This window comes from Daldinia caldariorum (assembly GCF_022478825.1).
Source record: "Daldinia caldariorum strain CBS 122874 unplaced genomic scaffold F4812scaffold_28, whole genome shotgun sequence".
NCBI lineage: Eukaryota > Fungi > Ascomycota > Sordariomycetes > Xylariales > Hypoxylaceae > Daldinia > Daldinia caldariorum.
The window spans coordinates 85836-103922 of NW_025953064.1; the positions used below are offsets into that span (position 1 = coordinate 85836).

General features: G+C 17.8%; 1 protein-coding gene across 1 annotated transcript; it reads right to left on the reverse strand.

The window, feature by feature from the left end:
* Positions 1–225: 225 nt before the first annotated feature.
* Positions 226–1752, reverse strand: F4812DRAFT_447280 (uncharacterized protein). Its single transcript, XM_047935724.1, has 2 exons — positions 1039–1752; positions 226–983 (listed from the first exon to the last, which is right to left on the reverse strand). Exons 1-2 carry the CDS (start codon positions 1499–1501, stop codon positions 775–777), a joined length of 672 nt encoding a protein of 223 aa, XP_047785621.1. The 5' UTR covers positions 1502–1752; the 3' UTR covers positions 226–774.
* Between the last annotated feature and the right edge of the window lie 16335 nt (positions 1753–18087).

An 18087-nucleotide genomic window follows, 5' to 3' on the forward strand; every position in this document is an offset into this window, starting at 1 on the left:
TGAGAAAGAAAATATGTCATAGCTCAAAATATCTCTTTCAGCCACTGAATCGTCATAGCGCCTCAACGTGCGTTCCAAGAAGGCTGCCATTGGACTAACCTGATTGACCCAATTAGGTCTTAGGGATTTATTGCATCAGCCACAGAATGCAAGGCTGAGCCGAGTTTAATTATTTTGTACGAATGTACTTGTTTCTCCTGGATCCGGCTTTGATTTGAGACATGATGTTGCTTAAGGAAACCCTGGAAGACAAAGATAGTCGTCCGTAAGTTAGGATAGGAAACTATACTAAAGTCATATATTTTTCGATGTTTAATACGAAACTAACTTTAGTAGGTACTTTCTAACTATTTCGCCAAAACGACCGTGAGTTATCTATCGAGATGGAACAGGTCTGCTAAACCATATTTGCACAAAACACTCGAATATGAAGTTTCCAGAAGTATGTCATTAAAATGACAGCGTTAACGATTTGACTTAAATCCCTTTCCTGCTTGGGTCATATTGACACATACATCCGAGTTGTGTTTCAGTTTTCGTCTAATATACACGCTCCATAGCATAATATAGTACAATGTTCGCTTTGGCCGCCCGTTGATTCTTTGCTTGTTAAGTCGGGTTTGCATACCTCTTAGACGTAAGCAATGCCATAGCCTAGAATAAGACTTCGTGTAAACAAATGCGCTGGCCGACCTTATTGCTTCATATCTTTTGCGTTCTTCCATCTCCAAGTACAGAGAGGTGTGGCGTTTGCTATTAACCATATGCATCTACTTAGGCAGCGCCTAGGCCTTCTCTCCAACCAATGGGTATTAGTGCGGCCGCAACATCGTCAACTCCTCGCTCCGTAGCTAGCAAGTTGTACTGCGCAGCCGCATTTCGTGTGTCCAAAATATCTACCCTCATTCCTAAGCTGCTAATATGTCTTCTTAGTTCCGGACTTATAGGTCGGATTTCCGGACCAAGACCGAGTATCAATAGATCTGTGTACCTTGTTTAGTGAACAAACTTCTTTGGATGTGGTCATATCACCCTCACCTGGTCGAGGCCACAGCAAGTTAAACAATCCGAACGTCTCATTAGGCACCTCCCATTGCCCCTTCTTATTTAGCAGTCGTTTCTCGCCGCGGGGTACCCACGGACGCCACGCAAATGCTTCGCCATTAACCAAGAGGACGCCGGAACTGTCGGTGATCTTTGCGCCATTGTTGAGGTGGAAACCATTTGACGTGCAGACGTCCACAGAAGTAGCAGGCACGGGCGTATTACCCAGCACATCTAGAGCCGAAAGGTCAGCACGGGACGACGACGACGACTCCTCGTCTTTAGGGCGCGAGGCAGTTGTGTGGAACTGCGAAGTCGCGCACGGGAAACCCCTACGAATCGTTGCATTGCGGGAGGAATTTGTTATAGGGAGCAGCCGGCGGCTTTGAATGCCCGGCTGTCGCAAAATCGTGGTAAATTGATTCAAAGGCCGACAAGCCCGTAATGCGGAAACCATGGCCGTAATTGATGTATGTTAGCTTTTAACAATAAGTTCCATTGCGCTCTGCTCTTCGAGTTACTTGAAGTTTTCTGCTTCTTTCATTTGGGGGAGCTGGAGCTTGCGCAAAAAGATGGTGGGTTGAACGTCATTATGTTGGAGAAGCTCGCACAGTGCAGTTATTTGTTAGATTTCACTGTATGACACTGTATAGGTAAGCACAAATTATAGCGTTGGTAGGTACCACTGGTATAAAAATAAAGTGATATTATTTCAGTAGTAGTGGTAATTTCAGTAGTATTCAATTTTAGCGCCGCTTTTCTTACCGCCTGCCGAAAAGGCTTTACTACTAGAGATTCCTTTACTTATTTTATTTTAATTACACCACTTTGTTAGCTATATATCGTGTTAAATTTAACGATTTAATATACGAAAATTATATTATTAGGTTTATTTTAATTAAAGCTTTTTAATAATATATATAAATAATAATAACGTTTTTTTTATAAAATATTAATATATTTAAATAAATATATATAATATTTTAAAAATTATTATTAAATAATTTCGTAATTTTTGTTACGAGCTAATAAGTAACGAAGCTATACCTAGTATAAAAACGGGGATGTTAACTAATAACGTTTCGGTTAAACCTCAAATATACGGATCTTATGGATTTTATGGATCTTATGGATTTTATTAAAAAACATAAGATCTTTAAGATCCTTAAAAACCATAAGATCTATAATGCTTTTAATAGAACATTAGGTAAGGAAAAAACTTATAGATATTTAAAATCATTATATATTTAAATACTTATTTATATTTCTTTAATTATTAATTTAAATTTTATATTTAATTTATATAAAAAAAAGGATTTTAAGTTTTTTTAATAAATATTTTTAATATTTTATTAATATTTAACTTATATTATTATTATTTATTTAAAATTAAAATCTTTATTATTATATTTTAATAAATTTAAATATAAATTTATTATATTTTAATAATTTTTTAATTAATATTATTATTAATTAAATATAATATAAATATTAATTTAAATAATAATATCTTTTTATTTATTTAAATTAATTATAATTTATTTATTTTAAAATATTTTTTAAATAAATTCCTTAAAAATTAACTTTTAATAAAAGTTAATTAAATAAAATAAAATAATAAATTTAATATATTATTTCTTAATTATATATTAAGATTTATTAATAATATAATTTTAATAGAAATTAAATTTTAAGTTAGATTATTTAAAAAAAAAAGTAAAAAAAACTATTAAAACTTTTAATAAAAGAAAAGAAAAAGTTTAAATTAAGGATAAGTAAATAAAAGTCTTAGGGGAAGGACTTTAAGGAATATATAATATTTATCAAATATTTAAAAAGGAAGTAAAAACTTTAAAGAAAGAATTAACTTAATTTAAAATTAAGAAGGGTGAAGATCCTAATAAAGATCCTGATAATAACCTTAGTAATAATTCTGATAAAGAATTTAATTTACAACTTATAAAGCAATAAGAACTTACAGTCTTATTATTATTAAATTAAAGATTTAGGCCTTTTTTACCACTTAAATATAATAATATTATAAATATAAAAGCTTAACTTAATACAACTAAACTTTACTTAACCTTTTATCGAAATAACTTTAATGAAAATAAATATAAAGTTCTAATTATATACTAGCATTTAAAAGGTAATACTTTTAAATAATTTTAACTTATTATGGATAATTATTTTAATAATATTTAAAAAGAAATGGAAGAATCCTAATATATTTTTAATAAATATTTTAATTTTAAAGATAAAATACAATTAATGTTCAACAATTTATTTAAAAAAAAAAACACTTAAAAGATTATTTAAAACTTTAAACAAATTAAAAAAGCCTCAAAATATATTATTAAATTTAAACAATTAACAGTTATTATTTAATTTTTTAAAAATATTTAATTCAATTATTTTTATAAAAGATTAACCATATAAATTAAAAATAAAATCTTTAAAAAAAAAAAATTTAAATATATTAATAAATATATTAAATATATTATTATTTATAATAAAAGATTATATAAAAGATTTTTAAAAAAAAGATTAGAAAACTTATTTTTATTTATATTAAAGAAAGAATTAAGGAAGTTAATTTTAATATTATTAAAATAGAAAAATTTAAGAAAAATATAATTAAAATTAAATATTATAATTATAATAAAATAGGTTATATATTTAAGAATTATAAGGTACTTTATAAGTAACTTAAAGTATTAAAGGAATAATTAAAGCTTTAAATTATAAGAATAATATTTTTAAAAGTATTTAATATTTAAATTTTTTAAATTATTTAAAATATTAAGAATTACGTTATTATTAATAATTATTATTTTTAGGAGAATATTTATAAGTGTAATCATTAGGATTATTTACGTTACTTTAACAAAAAAAAGAAAAGGATAAGAAATTAATTTATATTTTAATAATATTTATTATTCATTAATATTAAAAGAAGATGAAATATAAATAAAAATTGTTTATGAAAAATATTAGATTATATTAAAGAATAATGTAATTACAAACCAAAGGTTTAAATACTTTTTAAAATTATTAAAGATAATTTAAAGGAAAAACTTTAAGTAATAATTAATTAAAATAATTATAATAGAAATAAATTTAATAAAATAATGGATTTTATTAATAAATAGGAAATTATTATAAAATAATAAAAGAATAAATAGCTTTTTTACAAATTAAATAAAATGGAATAATAAATAATAAGTTATTAAATATATAATAACGGCATTATAAATATAAATTTAGGATAATTAATTAAAAATAATTGTATTTATATTTAAGAATAAATTGTTAAAAGAGAAAAAGAGTAAAATAAAGAGTTTTATATATTCTTAATAAATTAAATGATATTAATTCCTTTTATTATAGCTTTTATTTAACTGTAAAAACTTGAGATATAACATTTCTCAATTATTAAAGGATTGTAAGAACGAGAAATTGTATATATTAGAGGAAAATTTATTATATAAATTATTAATAAATACTTTAGAGCGTAAGGAAAAAAGGTATTAGCTATTAGAAATAACCTAAGGATTGTAAAAGTTAATATCTTAAGAATAATATATATTTTATAAAAAGTTATTAAAATTAAATAATTTTTAAATATTAATGGATAAATTTCCATCCTTAATATTAAAAAACCTAATTTAAGACTAGAGGTATATGTACATAATTTATAATAAAACCTAAGATATAAAAAACACTATAAAATATTTTAAATATTATACTTTTATAATTATTATAAAATATATAACTTAATTAAAGAAAATATAAGATTTTGGCTTAAATTGGTTAAAGGATATTTATTTATATATTAATATAAAAATATTAATAAAGTTTAAATTAAATTTAAATTAATTTCTTTAGGAAATATATAAGTAAATAATATGGTTTTAAATATTATATTTCCGACTGAAAATAAGCTTTAAGCTTATACATATTACAGAAAAATATGGGAAAATTATAATTAATATAAATATAAGGTATATATAATTTACAAATTTATTATTTTAAGAAAATATATAAAGTAATATAAAAATATAAAGATATTTAATAAATTTTTAATAAAATTTATAAAAAAATAATAAAAATAACTTAAAAAAAAGGACTTTAATAAAGAAAATAATTTTATAAATTTTAATATAATTAAAACCATTAATAATTACTTATATATTATAATAAAATAAGAAGATTAAAAATTCTAAATATTAATTAATTATTAAGAAAAAGAATTATTATATTAAAGATTAACGATTAACAGATAATTGATTAGATATAATGAAAGATAGATTAGGCGAAAAGTTATGAATCTCCCGGTCCGGATTTAATAAAAGGACCATTTAGTTTCTTTCGATATTGTGGACATTTAGTACAACATGGTTTTAGGAAAACCTTAGTTAGAAACTAATAACCTAAAGATAGACTAGCAGAAGAACATTATTGAATAACTATTATTGGAATTAGGTATTAAAGATTATAAACTTAAACATCGGAAAAAGGCCGACTTAAATGAACTTAATATAGTAGTAAAAAAGCACGTATTTACAGCCTTTAAAAAAGCTTATAAAGTAATATTTTTATATATATTATGATTTATAAAATTAATTAAAGAAATAAAATAATAAAAAATAATTAAAAGAAAAATTAAGGTAATATATAATAGATTTATTAACATATTTAAGAAATATTAAAAGAAATATTTAAAATTATTTATTAAAAAACCAAATACTAATATAGGAGTTTTAAATTACGGACCTTATAATTATAAAATAAACCTTAAAAAAGGATAATTATTTAAGTTAAATAAAATATATTTATTAAATGTAAATAAATAAAAAGCATTAATTAAAATTATTAAATAAAAGTTTGAAAAAGGATATATACGAAAATTAGATTTATTAATAAGGAATTTAGTTTTTTTAATATTTAAAAAGAATAAAGATAAAATATTAAAATTAAATGAAAATAAAAATATAATATATAAAGATATATATAATTATTAATATTTTAACTTTATTATTAAATAAAATAATTATTCCTTATTTAATATTAATAGTTTAATAGAAATGATAAGGAATATAAAATGGTTTATAATTTTAGACCTTAAAAAAGCATTTTATTTAATTTGGATAACTGAAAGTAACGAATAGAAAATAATAATACGAACCCTTTTTAGTTATTATAAATGTTTGGTTATGTTATTTGGACTTATAAATGCGTTAGTAATATTTTAGGGAATAATTAAAATTATATTACAGAAATTTCTAAGAAAAATAGTTTTTATTTACTTAAATAATATTTTAATTTTCTTTAAAACCTTTAATTAATATGAAAAATATGTAAATAAAGTATTAAAAGCCTTAAATAAGGTTAATTTATTAATAAATATTAAAAAAAATGAATTTTATATATAAAAAATTAATTATTTAAGATATATTATTATATTTAGATAAATTAAAATATAAAATTTAAAAATTATAATAATATAAGATTGGTTAATATTAAATAATATTATTATTATATGATAATTCCACGGCTTTATTAATTATAATAAATGGTTAATAAAGGATTTTAGCAAAATTATAAATTTTATTATAATTATCATATAAGGAAAAGAAGAAACTTTTTAATGGATATTAAAAGTAAATAAAGTTTTTAAAAAAATATAAAAAGTTATTATTAACGATTTAATAATAAGATTATTTAAATTAAATTAGTTAAAATAAATTTATATAAATGGATTTAATATAATTATAAGCATAATCTTAAAATAACTTAAAAATGATAAAATATAACATCTAATGGCATATTTATTTAAAACCTTTAAAAAAACTTAAATACAATATTAAATTTATAATAAAGAATTATTTATTATTATTATAACCTTTGAAGAATAAAAATATTAGTTTAGTGGAATTAAAGAACTAATTATAATATTATTTAATTATAATAATTTTAAAACGTTAATAATTATTTAGAAATTAAGATTTAAAGTTTAGAGATAAATAAAATATTTTAATAATTTTAACTTTAAAATAATTTATATCGTTGGAAAAGTAAATATATAAGTAAATATATTTAGTAAATTTAATAGCATTAATATAAAAGATATAATAAAAGAAAAAATAATATTTATATTAAACGGATAAAGAACATTTATTTTATTAATATTATATTTTATTGGAAAAAATAATACTTAAATAATATATATTTAAAAAACATTATTAATAAAAGAATTACCTTTAAATGTTAATATAAAAAAAGGAGTAATTACTTATTTAAATAAAGTATATATATTTAAAATTTTATAATATAAATTTATTAAAAAATATTATAAATATTTATTATATAAATATTAAGGAATTTTTCAAATTATATAATAAATTATAAAAGATTATAATTTTTTAAGATTATTTAAAATAGTTAAAGAAATAATTAATAATTATAATATGTGTAATAAGATAAAAGTAGTTAAATATAAGTTATACGAACTTACATAACTTACGGAAATTCCGGATAAAGCTTGGAAAATTATTGCATAAAATTTCATTATTAAATTACTATTATTAAAAAAATTAATAATTAATATATTATATGATAATATATAGGTAATAGTTAATAAGTTAATAAAATATAAATATTTTATATTATATAAAAAATCTAATATAATTAAAGATTTAATTTATATATTTTTTAAATATGTAATTAATAAATATAGATTATTAGAACATATTATTTTAAATAAAGATAAATTATTTATATTTAAGTTTTAAATTAATTTAATAATAAAAATGGGTGTAAAATAGAAATTGTTAATAATATATTACCTATAATTAAATAAATAAATAAAGCATTTAAATTAAATATTAAAATAGTATTTTTATATATATATTAATAAAATATAAAATAATTAAATAGAATTATTATTATAAATAAAGATTATATATAATAATTTTATAAATAAAAATATAAAAATATCTTTATTTAAGGTAAATATTAATTATAATTTTATTATTATAAAATTAATTAATATAAAAGAAATATTTATTTTTAAAGTAAAAATTATAATAAAATAAAATATTATTATGTAAAAGTATTTAATAAATAAGCTTAAATTTTTATAAATAAAAATAAAAAAATATAATAATTAATATAAAATTAAAAGATTAATTTTTAAAAAGGGAAATAAAGTTTATTTATTATAATAAAATATTAAAATTAAAAGATTAAATAATAAATTAAATTATAAGAAACTTAGATCTTTTAAAATTAAAAAAGCTATTTCGGAAATTAATTATAAATTATTATTATTAATAAGAATAAAATTATATTTAATATTTTATATTTTTTTATTAAAAAAAATACTTAAAAATGTGTTAATATAAATTATTTTAAATATTAAAATTAATTAAAAATATAAAATTAAAAAGATATTAAATTTTAAATAATTTAGGAATTAAATTAAGTATTTAATTAAATAAAAGGATTATTTATTAAAGGAAAATATTTAAGAATTAATTAAGTATTTTAAGAATGTTTAAAAGCTTATGAAAATATTTTATCGAGAAAATTTTGACCGCTTACGAACGTTAATGAATTAATCCTTAAATTAAAATTATTTTAAAAGGTAACGGCCTTATTAGGGTTGCTTTTAGAAGAATTAAAAGGTTTAAAAGGATTTGTCTAATTAAAAACGTTTTAATTCTTATTTTCCTCCTCTTTTAAACGCTTAAGCTTAACTTTATAATATATAATTTTAATAGCCTTTATTTTTATAACTTTTTTTTAAAAATAAAATTAATTAAAATATTTAATATAATTAAATATATTATTTTAATAATAGTTAATTTTTCTTTAATAATTATTAATTTTAACTTAATATTTATAAATTTTATTATAATATTTGCAAATTTTATTTAATTAATCTTTAATTTCTTTATATAATTAAAGAAGTTTTTTTTTAATTTTATAATATTTATTATATAAATAAAATAATTTAAAAAATATATTACTTAAAGAATTTATTTTTATTATGTTATAATTTAAATAATTGTTATTATAAATATAATAATTATAAATGGAAAAATTAGTAATTAAAAAACAAAAAGTTTTACTTATATAAGAACAGTAAAAATAAAATATTCTTTAATAGTTAAAAGACTTAATGAAGGTAGTACGAGCTTTACGAGTAACTTTTTAATTAAATTGATAATAAGTTTTAAAAGTTGTTTTTAATATACGTTTTAATATTATAAATGGTGGTTATGTGACATCGGCGCATAAGCACTTTATTGGGGATAAAGTGCCTTGCCACCGATACGGGAGGGAGAAACAGTGTATTTACTATTATTATATAAAAGGATATTATATTATTAATTAACTTTAAATAGATTCTTCCCTCTTTAAATATTATTAATATATTAATTTTACCCTTATTATTATTTAATTTACTTATTTATTATTTTATATTATATGTACGTACTTATTAATATTAATTAATGTTATTAAAAATTTAATAATATAAATTAATAAGGTTAAAAAAGTTATTATTATAATAATTATAAAAACTTTATTATAATAATATATGTAATATTAATATATTTTCTTTTATTTAAAAAAATACTTTAAATTTATAATAAATTATCGTTTTATTTTATTATTTAATTTCTTTAAATTTCTTACTATTTATTGCAATTCTAATTTATTATTAATATTATTAATTAAATTAATATTTATTATTTATTATAAATATTTTATAATATTTTAATTAGAAATTTTAATATAAGTATAAACTTGTATTATAATAATTAACCTGGTTGAAATAGAAAATATAAATAAATTATAAGCCTTAATAAATTATATATTTGAATAAATGACCTTTATTTAATATTTTAACTATATAATTGTAAAATAGGAGTTAATTAACCCCTAAATAGTTATTTTTAAATAAAAAGTAATTTAGGTATTATTTACGCTAATAAATTTGGAAATTATTGATATAAATGTATTATATGCCCGTATCTTTGAGGAAATAATAGATAAATATTAAAACTAATTTTGCAAATTTATAATAACAAACTTTATAAATATATTAAAACTTTTATAATTAATGTTTTAAATTACGTTAATATAATAAAATATTTATATAGGACAATATAATGTTAATTACGTTAAAATATTTATTAATTTTGTGTTATTACGTAAATTATTAATATAGAATTTAGATAAATTAAAGGTAATTAAATAAAAGTAGTTTAATATGTTAATATGGAAAGTATTAATGCATAATATTAATTAAAGATTAATTTACCCAAATGTATGGGCATTTATACGCATATTTATTATATTATAATAATAATAATTTACAATTTATAACCCTTAAACGTTAATACATATAAAATAAGTCCTAATATAATTTATTACCCTAATTAATTAACCCCTTTTCCACATATAATATCCATTATTAACCCCGTAAGTAATAAAATAACCCCCCCCTGTTCCCAGTAACCCGTTATTAATCTTCTACATTTTGCCACTTATTTAAATATAAAGGCTTATAATTTAGCCCCTTTAGCATCAAACCCCTGGCCCCCCCTTTACCTTCCCGCTTCCCCCCATTTACCAAAAAACAGCTACGCCCCCCCAAACTGCTACTAATACTTACCCTAATAATTTTACGTATATAACTTAATAAAAGTATAAATAAAAATATAATTCTATATATAGCAATAACTTAATATAAAGAGCACTAATTAGCCCACTGGTCCTGGGAAATATTTTTGGACCCTTTAAACCGCTATTAAATAGTCCATACATAACATTAGCAGCTCCTTAAGGCGCCGGACAAGGAAAAGGAAATTAGCTTATTAAAAATTACATTTCCTCCTCTTAAATAGCTTTATTATTTATACAACTAAATAATTAATAAATATAAGCCCTTATATTAATTAATAATTAGTAAAAAAATATTTATTATAATGTTTTTTTAGTAAAAATTCTTAACGAAATATATTTTTTAATAATTATTAGCTACTTTAAAAAGGTATAAAATAGTAAAAATAATTATATAAAAAAAATATATAATATTTTTAAGGATAAGTTCTATTTCTTTTTAAATATTTATTATATAATTAAAATATAATAAATTTAATTTTATATTATATTTTCTATTATTTTATTAAAGAAAATAATTATTTATTTCCTTTATAATATATTTTAGTTTTAATATTTTATAAATATATATTTAGTTATAGAACAACATTTTAATACGGAATAAAATAAAATCTAATATTATTATAATTAAATTTTTATTACTTTTTTTAATATTAAAATAAAAAAGTAAAATAAAGGGAAAATTAATATAAAAATACTTTAAATTTTATTTAATAAATTATTATTATGTTAAAAAGCATTAGGCCCTAATTTTAAAAGAAAATAATAACTTATTACAATTATATATTAAACTTGTTAAATTGTGCCCCAATTATAATATACTTTCTTTAAACCATTAATATACTTTAAAAATTTAATAAATAAATTCCAAATATTTATTAAAATATATAAAATAATAAAAGGAGTAAGGTAATTTATAATAAATAAAAATAATAATAATAATAATAATAATTATATTTATTATATTAACTGTAAATATTATTATAATAATAAAAAAAATAAATATAATATAAAATAATTTTTTAAAACTTAAAAATAACAATATTAAGTATATAAAAAAGATAAATACTAATTTACTAAACATTTAAAATATAAATAAAAAAAAGTTAAAGATAAATAAAAGGCTAAATAAAGCCCTTTTAAAAAGAATTATATAACGTTTTTAGCAAATTATAAAAGAATTAAAAACTTAAACTCGGAATCCAACCATAAAGGAAATAAAATAGCCCATTTAATAGTAAATCTAAATAAGAATAATAACTTATATATAATAATTATATATTTATCTAACCAAACGTTCTACTACCATTTTACGGCTAACCTTCCCTTAAACAATCCGAAATTTAATACTGTTTTTATATTAAATCGATATATAAAGAACATTTTTTAAAGAATTATATTAAATATAAAAGCAGCTTAAGTATTTATAATTAAAAAAAGATAATATTTAACTTTTATTAAAGAATACCTAAGTAAATAATTAAAGATGAACAGTACTTACGTTAAAAAGGCTAACATTTGGTTTAACAATGGATTACTTATTAAATCATTTGGTACAATTATAATAAATACCTTATTTAATAAAATAAACTTTTATATTATAAAATTAAACATTCTATTTTTATTATTATTAAAGGATATAAATTGGCTAAGAATATATTTTAATAATATTATTAATTAGTTTATATATAAAAACGATATGATAATTAATATTAAAAGAAAATAAGGATATCCGTAGTTTTAATTGGAAGATATTACTTACTTTATAAAAACAAAATTACAATATTTACATATATATTTTAATTACTTATTAATTAATAAATTATATAACTTATTAAATAAAATTAAATATAATGTCAAAATAAATAATTTTAAAAAAATTAATAAATTTTATTATTATTATTAAATTAAAAAGAAGGTTTTTTAATAATTTAAATTTACTTTAAAAGATTTGGATATAAAGTTTAATTATAAGGTAATTGTTAATATAATATACTTAAATAAGCAATTGGTCCTATATGTTATTAATGTAACCACCAGTTTTTAAATAATATAATTCCTAAAGAATATTATTATTAAAGAAATATAGGAAATGTTAAAAGAATATTAGATTAATACTTATTTTAAACCATCTAATGTTATTTCCCACAATACAGGCACGAATTTTAACAACCCCGAATTCCGCAATAAAGCACGGGTAACTGGGGTTACCTGTTATTAAGTATTAGTAAAAACCTATTAATTTATCGGAAAAGTTAAAAGATATTATAGCCCCATCCGTAAAATATATAAAATTATTATTAATAAACTTAAGGATTTTAATTTAAAAACGTTATGCTTTTAAATAACTGTAAAAGCAGTTAATAATATTATTAATCCGGATGGCCTTATCTTAACACTGCTTATTTTCAGCACTTACCTTAAGATTAACATAGATTTGCCACCCACTGCCACACAGATCCAAAAGGTATAAGTAATTTAAAAGGTAGTAACGGAAATTAAAAAGATTAAGTTGTAACGCTCCGTACGGAACGCTTTAAATACTTGTAACAACTTTAACACTAAAGTAACTTTCCTTATGTCCTTACTTATTAAAAACGAAATATTAATTTATAAAAAGAAGGGTAATTAAAGAGGATTATATAAAGTTATTACAGTTATTAAAAAAAATATTACAGTTACTTTAAATACGTTAGATAATATATTCACATTCCGAAGTTTATATATTAAACTATATATCCAACTTAAAAAGAACTTAATCCCATTAAAGGAAATTAAAATTAAGTTATTAAATTTCATTTTTAACCTTAATAATTATTAAATTATTTTAAAAGAAAATCTAATATATGCTAACAACTTATCATACATTATTACCCTATATATTAATATTAAAGAACGTAATAACCTTATCCTAACGTTATAATTTTGAATAAATAGTAAAATAATTACATTAAAGAAACCATATAAAACATTAAATATGAAAAAGTTAAATACCTTTTTTAATAAAGGTATATTATAATCTAAAATATATAACGTAATAATATATTAAAAAATAACAATATTTAAATTATAAATGGTCTAAGAAATTAAAGGTAAAAACACCTCCGTACTATATAAAAAATTACACTTAATAATTTAAAGATATAATAACTTTAATAAGGAATTTATAATAATATATATATTTACCATTTAAAGAACTAATTAATAACTAATATTAATATTAACCCTTATATTTTAATAATAAAAAATAAAAATTATAATAAAAAATATTATTATAATTTATACTTAATTAAAAATATTAATATAAAAAACAATTTTTATATAATTATTAACAAAATTAAAAAATAAATATCCTAAAAGGACGTTATTATATATTATTAAATTATTATACAGTCTTATAAAATTAAATATTTATTAATTCAAAACTTATTTACATTATTATTAATAAAAATTATATATAAAATTATTAATATTTAACCTTTGCCTATTAATAATGGATATAGACCCCTTTGGACTTATTAACCTTTAAATAGATAATATTTTAAATATAAGTATAATAGAATTTTTTATTATTAAAAATAAAGTATTTATTAAAATAAACATTAAAACACATCTTTAAAAAATCTTAAATAATAAAATTAAAGATTTTAATAGTTCTTATATTATTATTTAAAAAAAAGATTATAAAATTATAATTATTTAAAAGGAATAAGTTAAAAAGTTAATATTATTAAATATTAAATCCCCGGATATAATTAAACAATTTATAGAACAAAAGGCCCAAAAAGCATATATTTCCTTTATATACTAACCCGAAGCTACTTTTAATTATTTAATAGCAATTTAATACTTTAAGCTTAACTTAAAAGAAATTAAAGTTTTTAATATTAAGATTAAATAATAAATAAATAATTAATTATAAAGATTTAATTATATTAATTTAAATCTCCAAAACTTATAATTATATATTTTCGTTAATAAATTATTTACAAATAATAAAAACCTTAACTTATAAATTAATTATATTATTATTTTAAATAATAAAAGATTTACGGATCGAAATAATAAATTTTAAATTATTAGAAATATTATATATTAATTATTTATTAAATATAAATAAATTATTTGTAATATATTAATTAATAAAATTTATAAAATAGTATAAAGTTTTAATATAAATTTTATTATTTATTATTTTATTAATATTATTTTAAATTAATTATTAATCCTTAAAGCTCCTTTTATTTTATATATTAATTCTTTTTCCTTATACTAATACCTAATATAAATAAGAAATATTAATAAAAAAAAATTAATGATTAACTTAATAACTTTATAATAATTTTATAAAAACCGAAAGATAAATAATATTTATTAAATCCATAACACATATAACCCGGCTAACACTATAATAAAAGCATTATTAAATGAAGCCATAAGATCATTAATAAAAAATAATTAAATTAATTTATATTTAAAAGAATAAATAAAATGCAAATAACTTGAAAAAAGGTTATATGTTATTACAGTAACAGGCTATTACAACCAAATATAAGTACTAATACAATAAAAGACATTATACAATAACTTATTAATTAGCTTAAATATGAAATAGCATAACCATAAACCCACACAAGCTAACGCATAAAATAGCTCTTAATTTAAGTTATCCCATTTCCGATATTATACTATCATAAAAGAATATACTAAATTAATACAACTATATACTATTACAAAAACGTATTAACTTATATATAAAATAATTCGTATATATATTAACACACATTTAGACTAATACAGGCACATACTATCGTAACGCTTTATTTATTTCTAAAATTTTTTTTTATTACGTAAATTACTTTTACAATTAATTAATTACAAAAAAAAAATAAAATAAATAGTAATTATATAACATCAGCACATAAGTACCTTATTAGGGATAAAGTACCTTACTGCTAATACAGGAGGAAGAAATAATATACCCACTATTACTGTATAAAAAGATATTATATTGTTAATTAGCCTCAAATAGATTCTTCCTTCCTTAAACATTATTAATACACTAGTCTCACCCCTATTATTATTTAATTTATTTATTTATTACTTTATATTATATATACGTACTTACTAACAATAAAGAAAGTTAATTTTATTAAATTAAATAAAATAAGAAAATAGAAAAAAAGAATTTATTAGGATCTTTAAGGATAAAAAAGCTTAAAAAGAAGGAAATGGTGTTATAAGCTAATAAGCAATAAAGTTATATTTAATATAGAAGTAGGGATATTAATTAATAATGTTTTGGTTAAACCTTGGATATACAAATCTTATGGATCTTATGGATCTTATGGATCTTATTAAAAAACATAAGATTTTTAAAATTTTTAAAAATTATAAAATCTATAATACCTTTAGTAAAATATTAGGTAAAAAGGAGGTTTATAAATATTTAAAACTATTATATATTTAGATATTTATTTACGTTTTTTTAACTATTAATTTAAGTTTTATATTTAATTTATATAAGGGGAAGGACTTTAAACCTTTTTAACAAATACTTTTAACGTTTTATTAACATTTAACCTATATTATTACTATTTACTTAAAATTAAAACTTTTGTTATTACATTTTAACGGACTTAAGTGTAAGTTTATTACAATTTTTTAAATATTATATATATTAAATCGTTAAATTTAATATAATATAATAATTAATATAATAATATAATAAATAAAAATTTTTTATTTTTTTATTAGTTTTTTAAAAATAGTAAAAAAAATCGGCGTTAAAAATAACTATTATTAAAATAACATTATTACTGAAATAATAACACTTTAAATTTAATACGATATATAGCTAACGGAATGGTGTAATTAAATTAAAATAAATGGGGAACTATTAGTAAGTACGTACATATAATATAAAGCAATAAATAAGTAAATCAAATAACAATAAGGGTAAAACTGATATATTAATAATATTTAAGGAAAGAAGAATTTATTTAAGGCTAATTAATAATATAATATCCTTTTATATAATAATAATAAATATATTATTTCTCTTTCTAATATTAGTAATAAGGCACTTTATCCCTAATAAAGTGTTACATACTAATATTACACAATCACTACTTATTTTATTTTCTTTTTGTAACCAATTAATTACAAAAGGAATTTATATAATAAAAAAGAATTTTAAGAAAAATTAATTAAAAATTTTATAATAATATATATTTACGTTAATCCAAATATATATTAATATATATATAAGCCATTTTTTATATAAGTTAATATGCATTTATGATAATTTATAATTGTACTAATATACTGCATATCCTTATAATAAGCTAAAGTTGGAAATATAATAATTTAAATTAAGGGCTATTTTATACATTAACCCATATTAATTTATTATTGTACCATCCTATATTTAAATTAATTAATAAGTTTTTGTATAATGTCCTTTATTATATTAGCACTTATATTTTATTATAATAGTTTGCTATTATAATAGTATATAACTGTTTCTAAGCTCCTTACGTTTTACTTACCCTTCTAAGCGTAAGTTAATTTAATTATTCTTTATTAATAATCTTATAACTTTATTTAATAATGTTTTTATCATAATATTAGCTGGATTATATATACCATAAATTTAGCAGATATTATCTATTTCTTAATTCTTATAGGATTGCTGCAGGGCTATTAAGTTAATTATTAATCTTTTTTTATTAATATTTTCTATTTATATTAAATATTAATATAAGGAAAAAGAATTGGTGCATAAGATAAAAGAAGCTTTTAAAATTAATAATTAATTTAAAATAATATTAATAAAATAATAAATAACGAAACTTATATTGAAATTTTATATTATTTCATAAATTTTATTAATAAGTATGTTATAAGTAACGCGTTTATATTTAATAAAAAATTAATAAATAATATTTTTAATGATTTAAAGTTTGTTATTTTAATTTATAAGTTTTTTATTATTTAAGATAATAATATAGTTAATTTATAAGTTAAAATCTTTATTATTTATAAATAAATTATTAATGAAAATATATAATTATAAGTTTTAGGGATTTAAATTAATATAATTAAATTCTTGTAATTAATTATCCATTTATTATTTAATTTTAATATTAAAAGCCTTAATTTTTTTTAAATTAGGTTTGAGATATTAAGTTATTATTAAATAATTAAAAGTAGCTTTGGGTTGGCATATAAAGGTGATATACGCTTTTTGGGCCTTTTATTCTATAAATTGTTTAATTATATCTGAGGATTTAATATTTAATAACATTAATTTTTCAGTTTATCCTTTTTATATAATTATAATTTTAT